Consider the following 19,602-nt stretch of genomic DNA (forward strand, 5'->3'; position numbering starts at 1 on the left):
CACTTATTTTCTAATTTTTTGTTATAGTTTATTACTTTTTTTTTTAACAAAGCTTGAACTTAATATTGACAGATATCGAAATTTTGTCAGACTTGAGTTAAAAAATACTTTATTTTTTGAATTAAGCCATTTCTAATTTTTGTTAATTCTCCTTTACCTAATTGATTTGCTTTTTCTACTAATTGATCAGTTTTATAGTTTAATGAGTCAATTGCGTCAGCCCCCGGCTGTGTTATTCAAGGAATCAGAAGAAGTATTGGTATTACATCAGTTGTTTTTTTGTTTACAATGTTTTATTCATTTAAATTGCTTAGGATAATTAATTAATCAATGTTAAATAATCAAATTATCTTATGTTATCAATCAATGTTATCAAATTATCAATGTTAAATAATCAAATAATCATTAACTCAAATATTTATGTCTAGTCTTGCAAACTAGAATTAGAGTACGAACAAATGGTTTCTTTATCTGACATTCTTCTTGTAAGGTAAAATTTAAAAATTAGAAATTTTAAAAATTTACCTTAAGAAAAATTTTAAAAAGTTGTTCTTCAATTGTTTTGTGTCACTAACTAATAATAAAAGTGACATTCTTTAGACCCTCTGAAGAAAAAATTGATGAGGTAATTTTGATAATTTTATTTTTGTTTAAAAGGATGCAATAAATATAAATTAAAATGCCAGACTGATTTTATGTGCAGAGTGAAAAGAAAAACCTAAAGATTGATATAAAAGAGATATGAAGATATAAAAGACAATGAAGCAAAAAAAAGCAAACTCCAATAATGTGGTTCAAGAGTAATTTTATTAAGTTCTTTAGTTGCAACCTTTTTACTGAAAATTATTCTATTAACAAGCTAAATAATTTTTAGATCCTTTAAAATCAGTGTTGAGGAGGTAATTAATTTGAGTTTTTATATTTATATGTTTGTATGTGTGTTTATATATATATATCGTCGCCGCAAAGCAAAACAATCTTAAATCCTAAAATGACTTTTTTGGCAATAAGTACTCCTTATATGCATAAAAATCATCTCACAATGTATGGAACCAAAAATGATTAAATTTAAGCCACAATGAGCGAAATTCAATTATCTTATGTCCGAAAAAAATATTTAAAGAGAACTCTTAAACTCTAAAAAAGTATAAAATCTAAAGGACTTATTTAGAATAACATATTAGTAGACATGAAATTTTGAGAAAATTAATGTACAAATTTTATTTTCAATTTTACATGTCTTATGCTGTTAGTTAAAAGATTTTAATATGACTGTGACTTTTAATATATCTGTGACTGTTGCAACAAGTAACTGTATGGATCATGAAGACGAAGGTAATAGTTTGATAGTTCCAAATACGCTAATAGTTAAAAGCAACATTTTAGATTAGTTAAATAAAAAGTTAGTTAAATATATTTTACAGTTTACATTAATTTATTAACTTATAGTAAATATTTACAGAAGCAGGTAATTAATTTAAAGACATAATTTATGCTTTGCAAAAAATTTTCTCTCCTAAAATAATTAGTTGTAAAAAAATTAATATAGATTATTACAATGAGATGACTTTATTATGTTTTATAGGATGCAGTAAATGTTCCAATTTGGCCTATGACCTATGTTCCGTACCAATAAAAATTTTGAAAAAAAACTTAGACAATGGCGAAGATGTCTTCCTGACATACAATGAAAAACGTATTTTTAGTGGAACTTTTGAAGTTACTACGGAATATAAGATGGTTTATCTTGATGTCAGGGGACGTTGGAATTAATTTATTAATTAGAAGCATGCATGAGAATATATATATATATATATATATATATATATATATATATATATATATATATATATATATATATATATATATATATATATATATATATATATATATGTATATATATATATATATATATATATATATATATATATATATATATATATATATATATATATATATATATGTATATATATATATATATATATATATATATATATATATATATATATATATATATATATATATATATATATGTATATAGTAGTGTAGTGGCCTTCTGGGGCTTGGGGAGGTGAATGAACAAATAAAAAAAATCACGGGGCAGATTTTCTAATGATGCTTTTTTTTTTAGACAAGCATTGTGAACATGTTTGAACCTGCTCTTGCAGCCAACCTCCAACCATTATCACATTTTCATAATTTTGCTTCTCTTTTTTTTTTTTTTTACAAATATTATAATTTAGGCTTAGGTTAGTTTATTTTTTCTAAAGTCTATTATAATTTCACATTATTGTTATCGCACTCTTTACTGATTGAAGGAAACCTAAAAACATAGTATTTTATGTTTTTCTGTAATAATCTTCTTGAAACTTTTTAGATTTTCTATCTTTTGGAAAACTTTTATGTTTTTCCTCCATATATCATTATTTTTGCTTAATACTTTTTGAATATATATTTATTTATTTGATTTATGTTTTAGAATTAAATTTATATATAAATCAATAATATAGTTTCAAAACAATTAACGAACTGCAACTATGAATTAAGTTTAACATTTATTTCCAGGTAATATATAGAGGCATTGACCGCTGTTTTACTGCGCAAGCTCTTCAGCCAACTAAAGTTTATAGATTTACAGTAACTACATTTAGATATATGAGAAATTTATTTTTAGTTTTGAAATGTTATTCTGAAGTGAAAATATTAAATTTCAGGTTTCAGCTTGGATGAGTGAGGGTAGATGCGAAAGTTTACCAAGAACACGTCGAATAAGCAAACAATGTAAGTTGCTTCAATATATCCAAATATTAATAATAATACTATTAATATGGCTGAAACAGTAAAAAAAATTTTTACCTTGAAATCAGATTTGAATTTTCTAACTGTTCCTTTACGTGCTTTCATTTAGCAATTCTTCACTTGATTACCTTTTCAACACACTTTTTGGTGTTATTTCTAGTCAAATTAACCAAGTCTTTTTATTCTTTATTCGTTTTCCAATGTTGTTGTTATTGGTGACTTTTATGTTTATCAAACTTATTGGCTTGGCTCTAGACTTTGCTGGCCCTAAATCTAAAAATAAGTTTTATTCAAAACTCATACCCAGAAGAAAGTTGACAACTACAAACTGGAATGAATTTAAAAAGCGTTTATATACCTAAAAGTACCATCTAGAGCAAGGGTGGCCAAAGTCTTTAAAACCAAGATATTTCTTGTTGTTTTTTCTCTCTTCATTTTTAACACTAAAATAAACTAAAATTTAGTTTTTAATAGATATTTATTAAAGACTTGTTTTCATTCTTTTATTTAGCATACCATTTTATCAATTTTTTTAACCTAACTTAAAAATATTAAGCTAGGTTAATGTTAGAAAATGCCCATTACATATATTTGAACTTGAATTAGTATTCGGAAATCTGAAATTAAAGTATTTGAATATTCGATAATCAAATTATTTGAATAAACATTTTGTGAAAAGTTCAATTAAAATATTAAAGATAATCTGGTAACATTTTTTAATTTTGTTGATTCTTGAGTCATGCACTTTTTTTGCAAAGTGTTTCTGTGGCACAAACATTAGAAATAAAGTTTTATGATGGCTTCCATTGATCATTTTTATATGATCATTTTTATTTCCGATCTGTTTCAAGTACAAATTTTGTAGGTTTATCAGGCAAACATTTATATCTTACGTCGCAAACATTCATATCTTACGTCGAGTTTGTAAAAGAATGATAATCTTATGTTGCATTCGGAAATAGTGATCATTTAGCTTAACTTTTTATTAGTTCATAAATCCGACATTTTATGTCGGATTTACTATTAGGTCATAAACCCGACATTATATCGGATTTATTATTCATAAATTCGACATATTATGTCGGATTTATTAATGACTTATTAATTTTTTGTTATTAAAAAAGTACTGGAAATAAGATAAGATAAATTAAAATTTTAATTTTTTTATTATTGTAGCTGCGTCATCGTCTATTTTAAAAAGAAGAATCTCTCTCAAAGAGTAATTTGAATCTCGATTTAATAAAATTATAGTAAAAATAAGAATGACAAAAGTGCAAAATAAAAATGTTTGTTAAATATATGTAAATAATGTTTACAGTTATTTATTTAAAGTTTATGTTTTCACAAAAGTTTTTTTCTTAAGATGGTATATTGCAACCTCAAAATGTCTTAAGGATGGAGATGAAATCCCGAGAAATAAAGAGGTCCGTTCCAAAAAATTCATAAAGCTTATTCGCTATAGACGCAATCCAGCTAAATCAGGAAGATCAGTTGCAAAATAATTTGAAACCAATTCCAAATCCATCAGAAATTTGGTTAAAACAAACTTATGAATGAAAGCTAATAAAAAGATAGTTATCTCAGGGCTGACGACACTGGTTTCAAAGTGGAGGGGCACTATCATCAATTTTTCAAAAAGACATCTATATCTAGAATTTTCTTTGAAAAAAAAAAGGGGGAGGGGCCCGTTGCTCTGTTATCTCTGGTCTGACAATCAGAAATAGGCTTAAGCGTATTAAGAGATGAAAATTGATAAAGAAACGACACCACCGACAACTTTTTCCAATGAAAAGTTATTCCTGCTTAAGCGCTCTGTTAATTGACAAAATGGTTGAGTCAGTTTGAATCCCACGTTATGTAAGAGCTTTCAGAAACGCATCAAAGGTTATATTTTTCGGTGCATTTTCCAAGGGCAAAAAGCGTGCACTAAATTTTTTAATTTATATAATAATTTATTGATAAAGAAGTTGAATTTAAGTAGGAGTTCTATTTTTATATTCTATTTTGTAAAACCTCATACTAATAGAATGTTTGGGGTTCATCTATCAAGTGCATTCAGTAGCAACTACTTTACCTTAAAAGTTTTCATTTGTCAAAAGCCTTCCATATCGTTAATCATAATATACTAGTAAAAAAACTTGAACACTATGGAGTAAAAAATAACAATTTACTTTGGTTCAAAAGTTATTTACCAATAGAAAACAATTTATAGTGTATGAACAAAAACAAATATTCCCGTCTGCCGTAACTTGCGGGGTTTACCTATTAAATTGTATTCTTTCTGCAGATGACTTCAATCTTTTTTATTCCCACAGATATATTAATACACTATTTGAAACAAGAAACGAACAATTATCGAAAGTTAATGAGTGGTTTATAAGTAATAAACTTTCTCTAAATGTGGATAAAACTAAATTTATTTTGTTCCACAAAGTAAATAAATCAAAAATATTCCTATCAAATTGCCTAACCTAAAAATCAATAACACAAACATTAAAGAGAAAACTCAGTAAACTTTCTAGGCGTAATCTTAGATAAACATTTACGTTGGAGTTCACATATAAAAAGTATTGAAAATAAAATATCAAAAAATTTAGCAATGATATATAGAACTAAACCATTTTTAAACAATATTTCTTTAAAAAGTTTATATTTCTCTTTTATTCATTGTTATTTAATTTATTGCAATATTGCATGAGTAAGTACAAACCATGCAAAATTAAAAAATTGTACTGTAAACAAAAACACGCGTGCAAAACAATTTTTGGAGCTGATAGAACTGTACCTTGTGAGCCTCTTCTGCGTTTACTTGGAACATAAAATATATATAAAATCAACTTGCACCAAGTTTTAATGTTCATGTATAAAACAAACACCAATCCTATTTTGACAAAATAGTTCATAAATTTTCAAATAACAACTTTGTTGTCCCAAAATGTAATTTAAAACTAACTTCACATTCAGTTCTTTACCGTGGAAAATGTTTCCCAAGATTGCAAATACACATAAAACTAGTATAGAGCAGTTTAAAAATGAATCAAAACAGGCATTCTTACTTATGGATTTTAATTTATCCGATTTTAAATGTTTTTTTAAATTAAATCTCAATTACAAAAGATAATTCAAAAATTACGTAAAATTAAATTATTTAAATAAATTATTAAAAATTAATTCAAAAATAAAAAAAAATTCAAAAATTACCTTACTGAGTGTATCAACGTTTTTCTTTTTCATTACCTTAATTATGGTATTACCTCTATGGCGTTTGCTAATTTGTTTACGTAATTTCTTTGAAGTATACTAATTTATTTATGTTATTTCTAAATTGTATATTAATTTATTTACTTTTTTATTTTTAAATCTTAATTTAAGTTTTTAAGTTTTAAGAAAATGATAATATCTTATATACTTTTTCTTATTCACCCGCCAATATTTATTTTTATTTATATGCTTCGAAACTGTATATACTATTAAACGGCAAAAAAAAACAATTAAAAAAAAAGTCTACTTTCCAGCAGAATTTAGCGTTCAAAAATAATGCAAAAACCGTTCAAAAAAAAATTTCCCTTGTTTGATTCCTGTATCAGAATGGCCTGCCAACAGTCCAGATTTGAACCTATTGGTTATTGGATGTTTTTCATGTTGGAAAACTAAAAAATGTAAAATGCAATAACTAAAAAGTTCTAAGGATTTACTGGTCAAAATTTGGGATGAAATCCTTGACGGTATCGGTATTGTCATCTGTTATAAATTTTTAAACAGAGTTCATATGTGTATCAAAGAAAAATGAGAAAAATTTGAAATAAATTAATTTTTTATGTTTAATATTAATGTAAATGTCAGAATAATAGTCATTCATTAATCAAAAAAGTGCTCTAATTTAGCAAACACAAAAAGTATGTGACATTTGTAAATATATATGTAAAATATATTGTAAAATACCATAATAATTAAAAAAACATTTTTAGTACTATAAATGGGTTGATATATAATATTGGTATTATTATAAAAAATGTAATTTAACTTAAAAATTTAGTTAATAAAAATTTTTATTTACTAAATTTTTAATTTCTTCGGGTCTGTAGTTTTTCATATTAAATTAAAATGCTTACTTCATTTAATGTGCAAATTTTTTTTTTTTTTTTTTTGTAGTTATTTTAGGTGCTCCCAGAAGTCCTTACGGTCTTTTCACAGAGCACCGCGGGAGAGAATTTAACAGGAAGTTCACGCCTCCTTCCGTACCAATGTCGCTTGTTGGGCTAGAGCTGGCGTCGAACCTAGGACCTCTGGGTTCTGAGCCAGCACTCTAACCACTGCGCCACGGCTGCTCAAAAGAAAAGACTCGAAAATTTTAACTTGTTTTGAAAAACTACTTACTCAAGAGGAAATTTTAAGGAGAAAATAAAAACGAAAATTTAAAGGAGGAAAGAAAATTTGTTATTTTTCGCTAATGTTTGTTTTTTGTTTAGAATAATTGATATAAAATATCAGAAATGATATATGATATCATTTCTGCTAAATCTTCAGCTTTAGTTTTTTTAATTATTGGTTTCGCATAACAAGTAGGTTAGGTATTAGACAGATGCTGAATTTACTTCTTCATGTAGAAATAAACTGGTTAGTAATTTCAGCAATTCCATTTTTATTCTGGAGTTTTAAAAGATTATCTGGTGATTCTGAATCGATTTAAAGTCATCAAGATTATGTAAATAGCATTGTAAGCAAACAATAATATAATTTCTTTTTTTAGTAATTCTCTAAGAAACAACAGTAAACAATTTTTGGCTGATTTTTGAGTTTTTTGTACTCCAAGAGTTAGTAATAAGAACAATTTAATTTTATCATTTTTTGGTTCCAAATATTGGAGTCAAAATTTGGTTTCAAATTTGAGCCAAATGGTTTTAAAAATTTTTGTTTTTTATTAAAATTGGAATTTTTCTACTGTCAAAAATAAACTAATACAAGTTATTTTCTCAATAAATAATATATTCGAGTTCTTTTGATTTCGTTTCTTTTTTATAAGTGTTATCTAAATGTAATTTAAAAAATATATATTTTTTGTTATTGTTTTGTTAAACGGTGTTTTATAATTAAGATACCTTATCTTATTTGTACGTATGTTTTCTAAAACGGTAATTTCATTTCATCTTATATTTTTTTGAAATAATTGGTTTATTATTATTGTATTGTTAAACGGTTCTCGGTGACAGGATCTTATGATCCTCTTCGAGTTTCCATGTTTTCATATATTATATACGCATTTTACTAGAAAATATCCTTAAAATACTTAAATAATTGCTATATATCAAAGTCTTTACAATCATATTTACAATATGATTGTATAAAAAACTGTTTTGTAATTTTGGAGCTTCACAACTTAATTTTACTCCAGAGCCCAAAAGCCAGCTTGACGCGGCCTTGTGTGAAAATTAGAAGTTATTAAGGTGCTTTTAGAAGTCCTTACGGTCTTATTACAGATTACAGGAAAAAGCCAAAATAATGCTAATATGCAAAGAATTTGATAAAACTTTTCGAGTAAACAAAAAATAAGTAATAGTTATAATTAGAGATGTTATACTTCCTAAAATAGCCTATAACTATGTACACTACCACCTGCAAATAATAAAATTTTCTAAGCAAGTTCTGTTAAAATTGACTCTAATTGCAAATTGAATATCATTTGCAATTAGAGTTATTCTTTCTCACATCTTCATATGTACGCATTTTTTCGTAGAGATTAGTTTGATCGTTTTCATTTACGTTTCCTTTTTTTACGAAGTAGAGCTGAATTAACTAGTAATCTGAATCATAATAATTCATTAACGTCTTCTGTTAGTACAGGCCGTCGACAAAAGCTTCGAAAAGGGAGGGGGGATACAGTCGTCAATTTTAAAAAAAAGTCTTTTATATCTAAACTTTTTTTTAAAAAAAGATAAAAAAATAAAATGATCCTTTAGAAAAAAAGTGGGGAGGAGAACGCTCAGCGCCCCCCTCTCTTTCAGTGTTGTCGGCCTTGTAGTATACCCACGATACACACTTCAATTAACCAGGTGGGAACTCTCAACATAGGAAAGTGTCATCAAATATTCGGCAGCTTCGCCCGAGCGTCTGGCCGAATATTATGTGTTTTGGCAAAACCACTATTTTCACTTGCTTCATCAAAGGTCAATTTGCTGTTGCATGCCTCAACAACTCGCCTACTTTGCCGCTAAAACCTAGACTCATTTGGAGTCGAGCAAACTACGCAGCAATATCAGCACATATTGCAGCTGTTGAATGGGAAACAGTATTTACTGGGCTAAATGCAAACGATGAGTACCAGCTTCTAGCAAACGTGTATAATGAAGCCACTAACCTACACATTCCGTCAACTACCACTCCCTTTACAGAAAAACAGGAGCAATGGGTAACACCAGAACTTATTAAGGCGGTCAAAGCTAAACGCACCTCTTGGGCCAAATACATTAATGCAGGTCGAGATACGCACAAATTTCTCAAAATATCGCATCGCACTGCCTGCAAAAAAGTTAAAAAAATTGTCAAAGCTGGCAGGCAGAAGTACAAAGAGCTACTCGTCAGGGATTCCAAAAGCAACCCTAAACGCTTACACGCATATGTAAGAAGCAAGCAGAGCGTCAGTAACAACATTACATCGCTTGAACAGTCAATAGCAACATCACAACCGATACCGACGACATATGCGCATCGTTAAATAACTATTTTCAATCAGTCTTTGTTTTAGAGCCTAGGTTCAATGCAGGCTCTGAAAGTCGTACTGAAGCAGTTTGTGTCATCGATCCAGCAAGTTTCTCTATCGATATAGTACAAAAATGCCTAAACAACCTTGATGAAAGAAAATCAACCGGCTACGATGGATTACATCCAAGGGTCCTTAGTAAATGTTCAGCTACCTTTGCCAAGCCTCTTTCGCTTCTCTATAAGCGCTCGTTTGCAACTGGTGTAGTTCCTGAATTATGGTTAAAATCGAATGTAACACCTATTTTCAAGAAGGGTAGTAGGCTTAAAGCATCCAACTACCGGCCAGTCTCGCTCACTTCCATACCTTGCAAAATTATGGAAGGTATTTTACAAAAAAGAATAATGGAACACTGCGTTGCTAATGGTCTAATTTCTCTAAATCAGCATGGCTTTGTTCATTGTAAGGGATGTGTATCAAACCTTTTAGAAACTTGGGATATCATGACGGAAGCAACTCACTGCAGACATGCAGTAGACGTCATTTACACAGACTTTGCAAAGGCGTTTGACAAAGTACCACATAAACGCCTTCTTCATAAGCTGAGAGCGTACGGTATTCAAGGCGCTCTTCTTGACTGGATCGCAGCTTGGCTAAGCAATCGATGTCAACGAGTGGTTATAAACAGCATTACTTCTGAATGGAAAGCAGTCACTAGTGGAGTGCCTCAAGGCTCAGTCTTGGGCCCATTGCTATTCGTAATCTTTGTAAACGACCTGCCGGACAGTATTACTCATCATATGAAACTGTTTGCCGACGACAGCAAAATAATAGGGATAATTAAAAAGGAGTCGGACAACATCACTCTCCAAGATGACGTTGACAGAGCAGTGAAATGGTCACATATTTGGCTCTTGCATTTCAACGTTGAGAAATGCAAAGTAATGCATGTTGGGCGCGGATGTAACAAGTCAACGTACAAATACTCAATGTCAAACGTCGACGACACCCGTCGTCCTCTCAAAGAAACCGAAGTCGAAAGAGAACTTGGTGTGATGGTCTCGAATGACCTTAACGTTAGACCGCAAATAGAGTCAGCCGTATCAGTAGCGAATAGAGTGCTAGGGCGATTCAAAAAAACATTTCGCAGTCGCAGTTTTTATTTATGGCGCACTCTGTATCTCACTTACATTCGCCCCCATCTTGAGTTTGCTGTACAAGCCTGGTCACCACATTTAAAATCAGACATTGCCATTCTCGAGCAAGTCCAACATCGAGCAACAAAAACAATATCGACTATTAAACACATGACCTATGAAGATCGACTCCAACGGCTCGGTTTAACAACTCTTGAAGAACGCCGCAAAAGAGCAGATCTTATCGAGCAATTCAAAATCACTCGTAAACTCGAGCTTGTTAGTTTTGTTGTCCCGCAAAACATTTCAAAAAGTAAAGATAAGTATATTCTAAGAGGCCATAACCATAAACTAGAACGTCAGATGGTAAAAAACTGCGAGGAGCGGTATGACTTTTTTCAAATAGAATTGTCGCCCCATAGAATGCGCTTTCGCAAGAAGCAGTGAACGCTCAATCCATCAATGCTTTCAAAAACAACATAAGAAAGTAACTTTATAGATACAATTGCTGCTTTGTCTGTAGCTTCTGTATCTCCATGTTCGTCAGCATAGAGGGGCCTGGTGTAGCACCTCTTCATCAAATTATAAATAGATTATTGTATTTGTATTTGATCACTGAATAATAATAATAATTAAATTTTAGTCGATTTAGTTGATGTTGATAACACTATTTAAAACGCGATTAGAGCTGATTAGCTATAATCTTACGCATACGCAACTATGCATACGCAATTGCGTATGCAATATTTATTATACTGGTATAAATATTGCGTGAATAGGAAAAGCCGCACCCGAATGGTTAACGTTCTTTAGGATGATTCAAAATATAATTTTGAAAAAATAACAAAACGCAGACTTACAAAGTTATTGAATTTGTATCGAAAGATAATGAATTAAATAGTCTGTGTTTTATTAAAAAGTCAAAATCTTACTTTGGATCATCCTTAACAACGTGAACATGTTTGAAATGCAACCAAAAGTTAGTAATGTACCATTGCCTCGAACTTATAATAAAAGTTATAAACATTCTGTTAACGCAAATAAAAAAAGGAAGGGGTGTTGAATGAGTGTTTTATATGTATGATAGGAATGTAAGTTTATTGTTATTAATGTTTAGCTTATTATTGTTTAGCCATGCATATTTATTATAATATCTTAAATATAATATTTTAATTAATTTTCAAATAAAGATATTATTTAACATTTTTATTTGAATCCAACAGCTTTAAATTTATAATATAATTTTTTTTTTTTTTCACTTTTATCCGACCTGATATCTCTCAAATATCTTATAATATCTATAATTACTAGCTTATTTATAATAGTCAAGCATATTTATAATATCTTAAATATAATATTTTAATTAATTTTCAAATAAAAATACGAACAGCTTTAAATTTATAATAGAAATTTTTATTTATTTTTTGACATATATCCGACCTGATATCTCAAATTTTTATTCTAAAAATTATAGTAATAGCATTTTATTTTTAAGAGTTGAACTCTATTTATGAATTTTGGTTTTTCTTATTTAATTTTAAGCTAATCAACTATATCAGCTAAAACACATATTTTGGAAACTCTTACTAACTACTTTCTGAAGATAACCATTTTAGAGGATTTTTTTTGTCAATATATTTATATATGGTTAGCATGGTTGTAAAGAGCTTAATAAGACTTTTTTTTTTAATAAATAAACTTTAAAGTTTTTAAATGCTGAGTATTTAGAAATTATGTATAAATGTTAAAAAGCTTCCCCCATTCCATTAGATTCCTTATATCTTTTTAATCTATATGTAAATTTTCAAACAAATTTGATGTGTTTTGGTTCTTAGAAAATCTTACCTTCTAAAACTACTCTTGAAAAAAGGTGTCCTGTGGCAAGTTTTTTCATTTATAGTGGTCTTAATCCTTTTGCCACTGAGTTAACAGCTATATGACTACACGTAAAATTAGCTATATGACTACGCGTAAAATAACGAACTAGGATCATGATGAATTAAAAGAATATAAAATAAAAATTACTTATCAGAATTTTACAAATAAGACCTTGTTTTTTTTTGTCATAGAATTGGCTTTCAGAATATTAAAAACTTTTAATTTTTATTATCTTAGTAACATGATCAAAATATATCATGTTGTAATTAACAAAAATATATAGTTTTTTTGTGTAACCTTAAACAAATAAAGAAGATCAAAATATATCATGTTGTAATTAACAAAAATATATTTTTTTTATGTAACCTTAAACAAATAAAGAAGAAATACATAAACATATCATTTTCAATTTTAAATAAATGAATGATAGATAAAAAATAAGAATGTTAGCTTTATTAATTCCAAACTTATCTAAACATTTTTCAATAATCTTTTTAGTGTAGTCTGCAGTTTGTTTTCCTTTTGTATCAATGGTGCTAAGATTGACAACAATAAATTGATTGTCTTTAAAGTGTAGGGCATTAATACCAAGGTAGTGACACATATATCTTGTAGTTGAATCAACTTTAAATAAATCCATAGTTTATATATGACATTTTTATTTTCTTTGCGATGCTTTATGGCAAGGTTGCAAAGTTGAATACTCATATTATCTCTGTTAAGTGTTAATCCGAACTGTGAAGCCATTTTTACACAAAGTTATGGATTCATGATGAAATGCCTGGAAAAAAAGTATGGATTCATGATGAAATGCCTGGAAAAAAACATTTCAGAATAAATTGACAAACAATTTTGGCAAAACTGTTTTTTTTATTTTATTTAATACTAATTATGACAAAGAAATTTTGAATACGTTTTACAAAATTAAACCAAATAGCAAAGTACAAAAAAAAAAAGTTTAAAAAAAAAAAGTCTTGGAAAATGAATAGAATAAATGTAAGTCTTTTAGTAAATCTTAACCTGCATGCTATAGACTGTGTTTGTAATAAACACACTTCAAATTTTGGAATAATTTATATGACGCAGAGCTTGCCATATGCAGCGCAATTCAGTACATTCAAGCTTTCACTAGTTTAAAATTACGTTGCTGTTGGCTAAACAATTTTAAACTAATAAACTTGTAGAAGCTAATAACGGTTTGTTAGTAAAGGTTTATATGCTGATATAAAATTTAAAATTCCCAAAGTCCGGGACTCCCTAAAATTATAAGGACAGGCAGGACTCCAAATTCCAGGTAAAAACAGGAACTCCTGGACTTTGGACTCCCATTTTTCATCCCTGCATATAACTGAATTAAAAAGACCTGGTATCTTCTTTTACCAGCATAGATAGTTCAGTACAATTAACAATATCTTTTTCAAAAAATTTTTTTACTGTTCTTGAGTCGACATTTTATCACGTCATAAAACCTATTCAATTAATGTGTTCTGTTTGTAACTTCAGCATAGCTGTTCTCCTGTAACAGCATAGGTGTTCTCCTGTAATAGCATAGGTGTTTGGCATAGGTGTTCTTCTTTTAGCATTTTAACTTATCAGCTGCATTTTTCCTATTACTGTACAATTTAAAAGATTATCGTCAACTTTATGATTGTTTTGTTTCTTATATGCTAAGTGACTGGTCTCTGTATACTTTAACAGGAAGAATGTTTCCTCCTGTTGCAAGTTTTATACTTGTGCTATCACCAATAATAGATATTTTTTTAGCTTACAAGAAACAACTCTGTCAGAAGTATTTTGATTTATTGATGTAATTAAGGCATAGCAGTTTTCAGCAGTTGTTTTTTTGTTGCAAGGTTAACAAATACCGTTGCCAACATTTTGACAGCATTCTGAGCAGGATGAATTTTTTTTTTATAATGGAATTATCTCAGATTATCATCAATAATCATCAGATAGATAAATTTAGAAAGATTATGTGAACAACTGATTTTAGTTGTTCTAGTACTGCTTTTAGTACTTTTTTTAGCCTTAGCTCAAACAGCTCAATAGCAATTGTCATCTTTTTTATTTATTTTTAACTTGATGACAGTCATTTATTCAGAAAGTCTCCAAATCTTTACTGACTGCTTTATCTTTCTGTTTTAAAATACAAGTTATGCAGCTTCAGCAAATTCCAGGCAGATAAGATTTTAGACTTAAGGTTCAGACTGAGTTCAGATAGTCTTTGATCAGATAAATCAATAGACTGTTTTCCTCAAATATAGATATTTTTTTGCCTTAATTAACACAACCAAAACAGATTTGACTCTGAATGAAATCTTTTCTGAATGAAATCTTGCTTATTGCTGACTCATTTTGAACCAAAAATGTTTTTGTTTAGTTTTTTCTGTGAAAAAGTGCCAAGAAAGTGTTTGTGCCACTCTACAAGTACAAAATTTAAAATTTTTCAATACAGAATGCATTATCATTGTAAAACTCTTTGTATAAAGAAGGTTGGAAAGGAGAAGAATCTTTTTCATAAATGGTATTTCCTAAATTAATGCTGAGTACAACACTGATAGCATTTATATAAATAATTAACGCATGCAAGCCTAATACAACTTTTTGTATTTCACTTGTTATGCAAAAGTTTATCACAAAGTTTCTACTAATATAACTAAACGCTTTATACAATCAAACAGAAATAATGTTATCAAATGTGATATTTAGAATGTAATTGTGTAAAATTAGAAAATAATTAGGAAGTAAATCTGTTTCTCCAAAAAAATCAAGTTGGTTGCAATGTTTCATGAGAAAAAACAATGTAGTGATTTTTCTTGCAAAATTTTTATCTAAGATGGCAAAACAAAAAACCAAAAAATGTATATAAATGTATATATATTTTCATTCACCTTTACAAAGAAATATAAAGCTTAAAATGAAGAAGCTTGTAAAGGTATAATCACTGTTATTTGATTACATCCAGAAGAATTCTTATCTTGTTTGTATTTCTTTATATTTTTCCTAATCGAAAATGTACATATAAATAAAGAAAAATGTAAAGTATATTGAAATATACACATTTTAGCTGTCTTGACCCATAAAACACAGGTCTGTATAAGTCAATTCTACCATTTCTGTACTTATTTCTTACTTTAATATTTTTTAGTAGGCGTTAAAAAAACTATGCATATTGTCTACCTTTTAAAGTTATGAATAAAAAAATAATTTATAATATAGTTGACTTTTAAATATTTTATACTCTTCTGTAGTTGTTTCACAATCCGTGGTTCAGATATAAGTATCCGAAGCAGTTATTCTAAATAATATTTAAAATACCAGCTTGATATGTATTGATTAATTACAATTGGTATAAAAAATTTAAAGAAATTTTAAAGTTAGACTTGAACGTATATGAATTTGACATGACCCTTATAATATGGGTCATGGTAAGTCTATTTCACACCTACCATATCTAAACTTATTTTTTATATAGTCTTTTTATAGAGCCTTTTTATTTCATTAACTTTTAGTAAGTGGTTGAAAATAAAAATCAGTCAAATCTTTGTTTTGAGTAAACAATTCTTGTTCAATACTACAGAACTTCTATTTGTAAAAATGTAGACCTCTATAAAAAAACGGGTATGAACTTAATTTTTTTCTTTATTAAGTTTCTGTTAAGTTTTTATTAAATTTTTTGTATTGAACAATATTGAATTTAATCTAGGTGAAAGTTTTTTAGTAGTAAAGTCTAATTTGTCAACTATTTATGCCACAATGAATGATGGTAAAACACTAAACACTGTTGTATCCAATATGCTTAAGAAAAGAATTTCATCTCAATTCTGCTATGTTTGTCTTGCAAATTCTAAGGAGATTAATTTGAAACTATTGGGAAAAAAAATAAAAATTTAAGCAAGCAAGTTTTGAAACTTGGAATTTGCAGTCTTTATTTATGGATGCGCTGCATGGAGTTGGTTTTTAATACTGCTTGTAAACTCTTAGCAGTAAAGCAAGGAAGAAATATTCACAAAAGAGTTAAGAATTTATTGAAAGCAAAAAAAAATTCCAGCATTTATTCAAGATACAATTGAAAATATGGGTTTCTTTTGTCAGTAAAGGAAGTGGCACAACCAAAACTGAAAATGTTGCTTGCAAATTTGATAATTATCCGATCGTGACAGGGGGAAATTTAAACTAGGATATCACAATGATTAAGTTGTTTCGAGATTTATTTATTGATATGAATAGCACAACTTCAAGACCAGATATAAATTAACTATTCTAGGAAGTATAAAAAGAAAAAGAAAGACCATGAACTAAATGAAGAACCATACTGATGAGCTGTTCTGCAATGAATTAAAAAATGGCTATTTTCATAGCCACAAGTAAATAAAAACATCTATTAGAATAGAACGTTGAGGAACTTTTAAAAAACCAAAAAGCGAAGAATCAGATCATAGCAGATTTTTTTATTATTTTCAATGACATTTTATTATTAAATTGTGTTTCTGATTTAATTCATAAAATTATATAAATATCGGCGCTTTCGGTTTAATGAAAAAAATTATCCAGACTAATGTAGCTTTAAAGATTAATCTAAAATTAGTCCAGATGAATTGAAAAAAATACGAAAAACTTTTTTTATATAGAAACCTAATATTTTTCTTTTAAATATAAAAATAGAAACAAAAATTCGACGTCATGAAAATCAGTTCAATATGTTGAATCCTTTATTTAAAAGCCTATTTCCTCATTTAGTATTTGAGCAACGCATCGTGAGTTTTTTTGCTTCAAATTGTTTTAATTAAAACTAAAAAAGGTCCTTTTTTGTAAATGATTATAAATAAAAAAAAAAAATCTATAAGTTTCATAAAAAACTAAGTTTTTTTTACTTAAGAATATTTTAAAAAGTTTTTCGCTTAATAAGTAAAAGTAAAGAAAAAATTTATATGCTAGTAGTTGTAGCTATTTTTCTTTCATTTCCTTCACAAATATTTTATTGCCTAAATGTCTTTGCAACAGTTAAAATAATTGCAGTACCAAGCAAAGTCTTCACTTAAGTATAGCATTCAAGAATCTGAAATTTCACAAGTTTGCAAATTAAAGCTAAAGTTACGATTCCATAATATACTGCAGTTATATTATTTAACATGAATTCTCAATAGGTGTATTACAATGTAAATAAATTTTAAAAGATTGCTTGTAGTCCAAAGTAAGATTTTTGGTATTTTCCATTCATAGAGCTAACCACTTCAGCCACTATAGTGTGTTGTTCGATAAAAGTTTTAACACTATTTAATAAATAAAAAATTTTATAAAATGGCAAATAAATGCTATAAATCAAAATAAAGAAGATGTTGCTGCAATGCAATTAATTAATATATATATATATATATATATATATATATATATATATATATATATATATATATATATATATATATATATATATATACATACATGTAAGTATGTATTAATTTTTTTTTTGAGAAACATCAAAATGGCGCAAAATAATACATATGCAAAGAAGTGTGAAAACATTCTTTATAGCCCAGAGTTCATGTTGAGTTTTAGTGAATGCATTGGAGTAAGTTGGAAAACTCTTGGACGTAGGTTAAATATTGAAGAACATTATTTAAGTATGATTGATGAAGATAATCCTAAAACTGACGAAAAGGCGTATTCAATGTTAACTACATGGATGCAAATGAGTGATAATCCAACATTTGAGGAGTTAAAAACAGCTTTAAGAAACATGAAGAGAATAGATTTAATAAGAAAAATTGACAAATTTACAAGTAATTATTTTTTAACTAATAATAATAAACTAATTGATAATTTTTTTGTGTGCAAAATATTTAGATTTTCTACAGAAAAAACTCTTATTCAATGATAGTGATGCTATTAAAGACTATTTAATTCCATGCTATGTTCATGCTACGACAGTCGAATTACAAAATCTATTCAAATAAAACTAAACTAAGTTGGTTATAATATTACGGACTTAAGAGCATTATCTAAACTTCTTGAAAACTTTTCTAATATCTCAACAGTGTTATACTAGTGTTTTGTAAATTATTAAAATGTGATCATGTATCCTAAAATATTCTGAAGTATAGTTTTACAGTGATAACTGTTTCAAACTTAATAAAATATAAAAAACTATAAAACTCAAAAATCCATTGTCATCACCAAGTTCTCTAATATTTGTGGTCTATGAAGTAACTTTTCTTAGCTAAGTCTTATCTCTTTCAAAGTTCAGACTTATTGTTGGTGGTTATTTTCCTTTAATTTGTAAAGACTCAAATAGTCACATGCTTGGTCTGGCCATTTATATTTGCAAGAATTCAACCATTTGTTAGAAAACTAGGTTTGAATTTACAGACTATTCTTTTATGTGCCTTCGTTTAGTACTACTTCACTCTATCACCTTTCTTGTTTTCTATACTGCTCTCTTTTATTTTAAGACTATTATTTTGGATATTATTTCTGATCAAGTTAATCGAGTCCTTTCTTTTTATTCTTAAGCCAATATCATTGTTTTTGGTATTGTTAATGCTTATCACACTAAATGGCTTTGTACTAGTGTTAATGACTTTGCAGAATTCCCCTATCATCATATCTCTTACAACTACCCTTAAGCTGACTTGGGCTCTTGCCATGATTTTCTTTGTTTCTGCTGATAAATTTGCTTATTATGTAACTCCTTGGATTCAGGCTGGCATGGAATCTTTTATTCCCTCTTGACAGTTCCATGTCAGTCTTCACTCTTCTCCATGGTTTTCCTCTTATCGCGCTGCTGCAATTTTCAATTGTAACCATTACTTTCATATTTAACGTGAAAACAATTCTTTAGAAAACAGACATCTGTTTACTATTGCTAGAAACCAATGTAAAAAGGATTAGTCTAAGGCTGAAGCCCGCTATTCTCAGATCACAAAATCTCGTATTTTATCTCAAATGTTATGCTCCTGAGACTTCTGGAGAATCTTTAACAGTGTCTTTAATCTAGGCAAATCTGTTATTCCACCTCTCTTGCATGCTTTATATTTTGCAATCTTGCCTAAAGACGAAGCTGAGTTATTTGCTAACAACTTTTCATCAATCTCA

The 19,602-nt window shown here is 28.2% G+C and overlaps 1 protein-coding gene across 1 annotated transcript in view; it reads left to right on the plus strand.

Moving 5' to 3' along the window:
* The first annotated feature begins 17,992 nt into the window (after positions 1-17,992).
* LOC136075800 (NACHT, LRR and PYD domains-containing protein 3-like) overlaps positions 17,993-19,602 on the plus strand; it is a 28,499-nt gene continuing 26,889 nt past the window's right edge. The window contains exon 1 of the mRNA XM_065789238.1: positions 17,993-18,290. Within this exon, the coding sequence (XP_065645310.1) occupies positions 17,993-18,290 (298 nt within the window). The remainder of the gene's footprint in view (positions 18,291-19,602) is intronic.

This window comes from Hydra vulgaris, chromosome 02 (assembly GCF_038396675.1).
Source record: "Hydra vulgaris chromosome 02, alternate assembly HydraT2T_AEP".
NCBI classification, from domain to species: domain Eukaryota; kingdom Metazoa; phylum Cnidaria; class Hydrozoa; order Anthoathecata; family Hydridae; genus Hydra; species Hydra vulgaris.